The following is a 9,591-nucleotide window of genomic DNA, read 5'->3' on the forward strand; positions in this document are numbered from 1 at the left end:
AGCACACGTGGGGACTAAAAGGACCTTCAGCCCAGGACAGGGCAGTCGCTGGCTGTATTTGGGGACAGTGCAGGGGGCTTGGTCACGTTGAGTCCCGCCGGCCGACCTCGCAGACGTGCTGGGATGGAGATGGCCAGGTACCGAGGGCTGCCTCACCTCCGCCCAGGCAATGGTCCTGGCCATAGCTGAGGATTAAGCAAGAGTGAAGACGGACCCTCCTTCTACAGAGGAGGAACGAATCTGAAGGGGTTGGAGCTATGAGTATGGCAGGGAAAACAAAACAAAAAATAAACGCCACACTGTGCCTGCCATCATTGAACACAGCCCCTTAACTCACGGTGAAGTCTCCAGTGTCTTCAAGCCTTGAGATTGAGTGCAGAAACCACCTTTTTAAATAACTAACTATTTCAGTTATTGATTGGTGTGAATTTTTTGGAAAAAAAATTAAAAAAACCTTAAAAAATGAAGCAGAAGTAGCCCAGTTCAGAAATAGTAGGGATTAGTGTAAATCCCAATGTCTCTTCAGCTATACACTGGAATGCATTATACTACTTTAATGTGCTGTATTTTTTATTATTGGATACATTTGATTTTTCAAGTACATCTCTCTATATATAAATATATAAAATAATGTGCACTGTAATAAAAGCTAAATTTAAACCTTTACTGCAGCAGTGAGTGTCACTTGCAGCAGGGAGACCCTTGCTCTGGCTCTGCTTGTCCATTCCCTTTTCCAGAATGGGTGGGTGGTCCTGGGGGCTGTGGACCGGCTGTAGCCCCTACACAGAGTCATTCCTCCGTGCTCACCAGCACCTGATAACCCCAAAGCACTGCTCATGCTCAGGAAAGCACTTAGAGCAGCCCAGTGGGAGACTGGTTGTGTTGTTTTGGTTTGTTTATTTCTTTCCTCCAGCACCACAGGAACCCTCACCATTTCTTAAAATAAATAAATAAATAAATAAATTTGTTTGGCTCTTTCCTTGTCACATAGCAAGGAAGGCACTTGGGCACCCATACACTGGAGGATGCAATTGTGGAACAGTTGTGTTTCTTACAGAATATGACTTGTTTTGGTTTGGTCTTTTTGCGTTTTGTGTTGTGTTTTGGTTTTGTGGTTTTTTTAGCTATACCCACATACAGCTTAGCAAGGAGCTGCCTGCTTGATGCTTGCTTTAGTTACCTGCGAACCCTGATTTTGCAGTGGAGGTTGAAATCCAGAGAGAGGTCAAAGTCCGACTGGTAGATCAGTGATAAGTGAAGTCAGGTCCAAGTCAAGATCATTAAAGTCAGTGCCAAACGCAGACATTAGCATTTGGCCTAGAGACAGGCTTTTTTCCAAAAAAAAAATTGGTAATGGTTTTAGACAAGCTTACCAATCTTTTCAAGCTTGTTTTAATCGCAGCAGCTTTTCCCATGCAGACCAGTCCCCTAACCCTCAGATGTTCTCACACCCTTAATGTTAAGTACCTTTAACAATCAGAGGTGATTTCTAATGAGAAAAGGAATTTATTTGTTGTATATCCATGGTTTGAGCCTACAACATAACTCATTACAGCAGTGAAAGGCGTTAGAGGTTTCAGAGCAGCCCGTGCTACAAAACCTGGCAGTGAAGCCCAGCAGCACGGGACCAGGCCATCAGGCCAGGCAGCATTTTCTTTCTGGAAGGGGAAGCATCTCTGAAGAATGGAGCTTTGAGAGCAGAGGAGTGCCCGCATCCACCTCCCTGGAAAGGTGAGTGCAGCGCTGGGGAGATCCTCAGTTGCTGACCATGGCATGCAACTGCCTTCCCTCTGCTGAACACCAACGGTGAATTTTGGGAGAGCTGCGCCCCCGCTCACCAGGCGCTGAGCAGCCAGAGAGGCCATGCCAGCAGTGCTGTCCACACAGAGTGGGGCAGCAGGAAATGTGCCAGGAGCCCAGCCACTGCCAGCCCCAGCAGCAGCCAGAGCAGCCGGGCGCTGGCGTACAGTGGCCCCAACCTGCATGGGGAGAAGATGCTGTCAGAACCCTTCAGACAACCCTGGGCATGAAGTGTGCTGGGGGGGCTTGGTGTCCCCCATCCCGCTTAGAGACTGAGCCAAGGAAGAGCTGGTGGACCCATGAGCACATAGGGGCAGGAAAAGGAGAAGAAGGTGATGATAATCTGCCTTCAGTCGCATCCACAGACATGAAACCTGCCCCACGGGCCGCATCCTGCAGACAGCCTGCCTGGGGCGGTTTGAGGTGCCCACAGCCCCAGACAAGTACTCACCGTCCCTGTGCAGCCTGCACATATCCCTGGAAATACTGGAGACGGGTGTAGAGGTACAGCAGCCCACACGCTGCCGCCACACCTGCGGGGGAGACAGAAGACGAGTCCTGGTGGGGCTGGGAGTCCCCGGACCCTGCCAGAGCTGCAGCCCAGGCTCAGTCACCCATGTTCCCACTTCCCCCTGCAGATGGGGGCACAGCTGCAACAACCCAATGCAGAGGGACTGAGTCCTAAAATACTGTGGGACTTTAAATGGGTCTTAGTTCCTTCCCTTTTTGTAAGGGACAAACTTCTCTGCCCCAGAGAGCGTGGGCTGACAATGCCACAAAACCTCTCCTCTGGGCAGGAACCAGCTCAGCTGCTACCAGCAGCTCCATGCACACTGGAATTAGGGTGCTCCTCAGTCCATCTAGCCAAAGGGGATATTTGCTTTCCCTGAATAACAGCCCCACAGGAACAGAGGGCACGTGCCTGAGTCACAGTGGGATTTAATTTGGGGGGTTGTCTTGGTATGTGCATGAGGTTTGGGTTGGGGTCCCCCTCTGCCCCTTACCTTGATGGAAGAAGATGCCAGCAACCCAGAGGAGCGAGACAAAGATGGGGAAGTACTCTGAGCAATTCACCCTGGTGAGAACCAGAGATGAGAGTTAAAATCGCATCCTCGTTCATCTGAGATCAGTTAACCCGGTGAGCTGGAAATGCACGTCAGAGCAAACTGAAGGGGCCGATAAGAGGCATTGCTGTGCTGTGCTCTGGAGAACAAAACCTTTTATTTCTTACCTGTATTTTAGAGAAGAAAAGCACCCAAACAACACAGAGCCTTCACCTCACTCAGGTTCACATGGACCCTGCAACAACGAGTCATGGCCGAGGTAGAGATTTGTCTTTGCTGGACCCTTGACAGGTCCCGTCCTTGGCCCCACGCTCGGTGCCTGCACAGGCACCCATTGGAACTCTGCATGGGCAGAAGGTCCTTGGCATTTTTCAAGGAGCGTTCTTTTCCCCTTAGGAGAGCACAGCCCAAATTTGGGTGTTGCACAAGTCATACTCCAAGAAGAAGCCTTCTCTTAGGTCAAATTTAGCAGAAAGTGATCAGCTCTGCAGCCAGGTTTTCGTCCTCCTTTTTTCTTTTAGTGTCAAAAATACAGGTTTGCTTTGAAAGCTGTGCTATCAAAGACAGTAGTTTTGTTTCTTGATTTCTTCTACATTTTACCATTTCCTAGGCAATTTAATCTTAAATTTGGCCAAAAATTTACCAAGCCTCAGGAAAGAGAGCCAGATTGGGAGCTGGAAAAAGTCTGAACCATCTTCTGCTGCAAATGCAGTTTGAGCCTCAGCAAGGAGAGGCTGCCAGGTTTCCACAAGTGAGTAAGAAATCAATACTTCAATACTTCTTCCCCCTCCTCTTTTTTTTTTTTTTAAATATATCAAATCAAATTATCCATTTGTCTCCTTTTCCACAGGGAAAAGAATGAAGGGAGGAAAAAATCCCCCAATGAAGAAATACCTTGTCAAACCCAAAATCCCTGGGATCACGTCCTCCACAGAACACAGCAGAGGGCTTCCCGGCACACCGCAGCACAGCTCGGGTAATGCACAGCCCAGTATTTAATTAAAAGCCTCATCAACAGCTACCAGCTAGCACAGGCTGACGCCTCCCACGCGGGCTGGCCTTTTGCTGCACGGCAAAAGGACCGGAGCGGGTGGTTTTGTCACTCCACAAACGTTTCCTGCATGCTGGCAAGGAAACGCGGCTGCTTTGTTCAGGATTTAGTGCCACACTTGAACCCTTCAAACCTCCTCTAGCCAATTCCTTTCAATCGCTTACGAAAGAGCACAACTGAGATGAAAGACTGAATCTGGTGCTTGCTGGAAGCCAAAGGGATCTGTGAATGCTTCCAGTTTAGCTCCAACATTGCTCTCTCTATAGGAACAGAGCAAAAAGAAACAGCCCTCGGCATGGGCCCACGAGTGCTGACTTTCACAGTACAATGGCTTAAAAAAAGGAAAAAGATTAAAAAGGCCTCATAGCTGGTTCTGCCAGCATGGCCCTTTGCTTCAATTCATCAGCAAACACATACAAGCAAATATTAGGTTATTAATACAGCTACTGTCACAATTTGTAGCCAACGTTAATATTAAATTTAATGATTGTAATGCATTAATGCTCAGCACCTCTTCCATACAGCCACTAATTTGTAATTTGACAGCCTCTCACGATGCCAGGAGAAGGATTATTGGGGATAGAGACACTCCAGCCAGAGCAAAGTGCTCCAAAACTCAGACCTCTGCACATAAAGCGTTTTTGTTTTGTTTTGTTGGTTTTTGTTTGGTTTGGTTTTGGTTTTTAATATATATACACATGCAGTGTCAGCAGCAGTAAGTGAAAAGGTGACTTGAGGACAACTTCAGTCTTTCCTGGTGACATTTCACTCAAGTTATCAAGATGGAGTTACCACAAAGTCAAAATCTTACTGAGCTCTGAAGATGCGCTCAAAGTCAGGGTGGCCAGTTGTCTCAGGAGGGGAGATCTTGTACTTTCGCCGGGCATAGATCACCTGCAGCGCAAAATACGCTAAAAAAAAGAATAACACGGTAATGGTAACAGTCCAGCAGCATTGTATTCAACCAAACCTTACCGAGCTTGGAATCAAGCGTTTAGAGGAAAAGAGCTGATACCGTCTAGGTTCATAGTCAAGGGCTATCACACATGGCTTGAAATAAATGTGCCATTTATTTCACACCTGTACTTCAAATTCAGATTTGGTTACCCCGGCAGAGTGTGCCCCGCAGAGCTTTGCATGGCCTCACCCAGCAGCGCAGCCCTGGGTGCTGCCCCACAGATCAAACACGCCCAGGCCTTGCAGGAAGGCAGCGGCGCACACCGAAACCTCGCCAAGTCCACACCCCACCACAGGATCGTTGTTCTTCTTCAGTCCTGCACTCTGTGTTTGGAGCATTAGTGCACCCTCAGCCAGGCTGATGGGAATAATGTGTAACACCTCCTGCTACACCCAGAGGGTGCACAGCTTTTGTACGAGGATGGCCCCATGTCACAGAGCAGCAGCCGAACTGTGAAGCGCTGGGATATCATGAAGCCAATTAGAGACGCTCACAATCATGGCAATAGAAGAAAATGGGTGATGATTTCTTCCACTTCATTCCTGCAGGGTGGTCCTGAGGCTCGAGCAGTTCAAGGAGGGGTTGTTCTGCTAGTGGCTGCTATCAGCCCCTGCCCACTTTGGGCCCAGGTCCTAACTTAGTGTCTGCTACATCGCTCCTTTGTCCAATTGTGAGGGACATCGAAAATCACTACAAAACTATGAAAACTTGTTAACATGAAGATCTGGCTGTGCCATTACTTGATGGAAGTTTTTACTCACACAGGTGATTGCTGATGTTTCAACTGTTTATGTTTAGGTGTGCTACTACATTGTTGCCTTGATTGAAAATGAGAATTTTCATTAGGAGAAAACTAAATTATAACACCAATTACTTTAGTGGCTGTGGCAGCGTGCTGCTAAGTGATTCACTTGGATTAACAAGGCCCTAATGTAGCAACATTTCCAGAGCACTGAACAAAGAGACAAGAAGCCAAGACTGCTTTGTGCTGTCTTGTGCTAACAAAGAAGATAAAAGCAAAACAGCAGGACAGAGAAGGGAAAGTAGGGACAGATGTTGCAAGATTAAAGACAAGACAGATCCATTTGTGCCTGCAGAAAAGCATTAGAACATATGTGGAATAAAAGGGAATAAGAAATGTAAATAATCTGATTGTATGACTTGCATATTACACAATGTAATATCCATTTAAGTACACATAGGCGTTCATTTAGGAAAGCATCCACGCGTTCCAGCGTCTTCCACGGTGTGTGCAGTGACCCAGCTCTAAATGAGAGGTGCTAGGAGAAAAAGGTGGGGAGGAACAAGCATGTTCTCTCCACTCACTCATAGCACATTGATTATGGTTGAGGGTGAGGACATGGTCCTTCCCCAAGACCCGGCAGGATGCAGCACAGCATCCCCTGTGTGAGACCAGACAGCTCGGGCTCAGTAACAAACTGCTCAAGTCAGCGGTGGCTGCCAGAGCTCTGGTAAAAGGATGATGAAAGTGTGACCCATCCCATTACCTCCTCCTCACACCAGCTATGCACATCTCCTACACAGATATTTAACGCTCTCAGGGTCTCATCCCAGCCGCTGCTCAAAAAATGGACCAAGCTGAAGTTACTGCATCGTGCGCAGCTCTAGCTTATGGTGTGAGCCTGACTCTACTGGGCAATGCTCTTCATGCTGCTTTGTGTCATCTGCACCCTTCCTAACATAGCATCCTCAGGGCTGATGGACATAGCGAGAATCATTTCAGACTCAACCTCTCCATCAACTTTGTGCTTAACATCCTGCTTGTGTACAGGAGCACACATTCAGAAAAGTCCTTATGCTTAGCAATGGATAATGCATAAAACCACCACCCAAGAGGAGCGAGATCTCACCTCTTGGAGGCCAGCGAGCTCTCCTCCAGACCTGCTGCTGCATGGGCAAAGCATTAAGAATGTAGAATCACCCTCCAAAAGCAGCTCTTGGAATGAGATGTTTTAAAAACCCACACTGCATCAGCTTTCTCAGCATGGACTCGTAGGTAAAAGAGTTCAACCTTCCCCGCAGAACCTTTCAAACTCATTTTTTGCGATTCACGTCTCGGGGTTAAACAGCCGGGTGGATTCCCACATGGCTTACAGGGGCTGGGCTCTCCCTGTGCTTTGCTCCTCAGTGGAAGCATCAGTCAGACCTCCATTCTCTATTTGACTATGTCCACAAACCTGTCAAACCGAATTGGAGCCCGTATCTGCCACATTTGAGTGAACTGGGCAAACAAGCTCTGTGGGGACTGAGACAGTGACATCGCAGAAGCTTTACTTCCTTTGAAAACAAAAAAAGGCGGCGGGGAGGGGGTGGAACCCAAAACTGTGGTAGACTTGCTCTGCTCTCTGGTACAGCGCTCGGCGCAGGGGCACATATCTACAGAGCGCCGCGCTCCGAGCTCTGCTAAACTGAACGTAACTGGATTAAAAAGGGGAAGTTACTTGAAAGAATGCGGAAACTGCGGGTGTCCAGAAAATCCAGACAAAAGTAAAAATATAAATCAATTAACACTGTACTAAGCTCAGCCATTAAATTGTCTCCTACGTCAGGACGTGATGGAAGAGTATGTGTACGTATGGTGCACAGTGTTTCAGTGCTCTGCCTTCTCAGAAGGGTCTCAGACCTGTAACCTCTACATAAAGTCCTTTCAAAATATGCAAGGAAAGCTGCTGCACAGCTCGGCATCAAGGTGGCATTAGCACACACATTTCTTCCTGGCAGAAAGGAAACACACAGTATTTTGTAACTGCTCCATGGCTTCCTACGCAGAGACTATGAGAGAGGCTACTTTGTCTGATCTAACCTAGGTAAGAGGGTGCCAATTCTTGCTATTTATCTGCTGGCTTCACACCTACATATAGTTTGCATAGCAGGAAAGTAAAATGCCTTAGGCTGCAACCTTCAAAAAATACTTGAAGTTTTCATAAAACAAATATATTTGAGACAAAACTGCTATCTAGGAATTTGCTAGAGGGTTTCCCCATGGAAAGAGCTTAGACACATTCCCATAACTCAATTTCAATTTCTCCTCGGATTCTCCCTGTTTGCACCAAACACTCCCTCCATCCCCACTTAGTTTAATAACTAAAAAACATAAGAAAAATGTATCTTGCATTTTGAGTTGCTGATATTTCTCTGTAAATTGTTTGAGAGGAATACTGATAATTCTGAAATCTTGAACCCTATTCTTCCAGTAGCATATGTGTGTTTTAAATAATGCTTACATTAAGAGATTTATCATCTGATGGCTAAAAATACCTCAGGCTGCTCAGGGATTCACATCCATTTGTAAGCAAAAAGGTGTAATAGCTCCACGGTGAATTAATTCAGTAATAAAAATTAAAAAACCAAACCAAGCTAAAGCAACAAACCAACCTTCCCTCAGAGAGACGTGAAGATTTTAATAAAATGGATGCAGAGGAAGCATCCCCTTCCATGACCCTCCTGAAGCCCAGAAGGGGAGAGATCTTTGCCCAAAGGACCCACAATTAAACACAAGAGCTGGGCAGAGCTCGGCAACAGGACTGCTTCTTTCTAAACGGTTTAAGCCAAACACATCTGTTTAAATCGCAAGAAGTCGCTGAGCCTCTCTGAAAACGTCTGCATCTATTTCTGACCAGAGGGGCTCGCATTAGTTTCCAGATTACTGTGTGCTGTCAACTCATCTGTCATCCACTCCGTGCAGCTGAGCTATATGAACTTAGCACAAAAAAATACTGGTCACAGAGGAGAAATACACGCGTACATGATGCTCTTTTCCATACAGATACGATGCATGTTTGTAGACTGACCTCTTCATCAGCGGATTTATTAACCTGCCTTTACTTTGCCAGCCACTCTAATTACAAATTACCTCCTAAAATTCAATCAAAGAAAATGTTTTAAAGACATTTTAACTGTTGAAATTGTTTTAAGTTTCAAAGGAAAACTCAAATTTAATTACCCTCTAGGATGCTGGCTTTGAGGTCTGCAAGTTATCTTGGATCCTATTAAATAACAAACATACTTGGGCATGACACTGTCAACAGCCAAACATCATGTTACCATGTTGGACAACAGCAACTTTCACTCCCTGGAGACCCCAAGCAAAACACAGTTCCACAAAGTCCAACATAACTAGATTAATGTTACTGAGCATAACATAAAGGACATTTACCTTGCTCCAGGACTCCCAGAACCGTGACGGTGGCCAGCAGATCGATCTGGTTTCTCATGGTGCTGGCTGTGGACCAAAGCCCCACCAGGTGTGATGGGTGCAGCTGCTCTCTGACCCTCCCCCTCCTGCAGCTCCACTGCAGCCCTGCACTGCCCTGCACACACCACACGCGCTTCCTCCGCCCCACCTTAACTCTCCCCACGCCACAGCCCTTTCCCAAAGCAGCCATCACAAAGTCTCCATGCGAGACAAGCGCCTTCTGCTGAGCTGTGCTACAGCAAAAGTTTTGCCTGCGCAAACTCTGAACTTCTTCAAATTGTATTTACAGATTTTGTACCATGAGAGAATTCTGTATTGCCAGCAATTGAAAGATGATGGGAATTTTTGCAGCCCTTTTAGTGGTAGGTTTAATCAGTTGTAAAGCATCTAAATTATGCGCGAGGTTGTAAAAATTAACAAGCATTTACAAATGACTGGGTTGACCTCCTGCTCTTATTCCAAGGAGTGGAGCCGACCATATGAAAGATTTTCTAGATTTCAG

The 9,591-nt window shown here is 46.6% G+C and overlaps 1 protein-coding gene across 1 annotated transcript; it reads right to left on the reverse strand.

Annotated features, from left to right (window-relative positions):
- Positions 1–1,834: 1,834 nt before the first annotated feature.
- LTC4S (leukotriene C4 synthase) lies at positions 1,835–9,108 on the reverse strand. The gene is made up of 5 exons (XM_010178771.1): positions 9,051–9,108; positions 4,727–4,826; positions 2,805–2,875; positions 2,252–2,333; positions 1,835–1,979 (listed from the first exon to the last, which is right to left on the reverse strand). Exons 1-5 carry the CDS (start codon positions 9,106–9,108, stop codon positions 1,835–1,837), a joined length of 456 nt encoding a protein of 151 aa, XP_010177073.1.
- Between the last annotated feature and the right edge of the window lie 483 nt (positions 9,109–9,591).

Source organism: Mesitornis unicolor, unplaced genomic scaffold (genome assembly GCF_000695765.1).
Source record: "Mesitornis unicolor isolate BGI_N332 unplaced genomic scaffold, ASM69576v1 scaffold30772, whole genome shotgun sequence".
In the NCBI taxonomy this organism is placed as follows: domain Eukaryota; kingdom Metazoa; phylum Chordata; class Aves; order Mesitornithiformes; family Mesitornithidae; genus Mesitornis; species Mesitornis unicolor.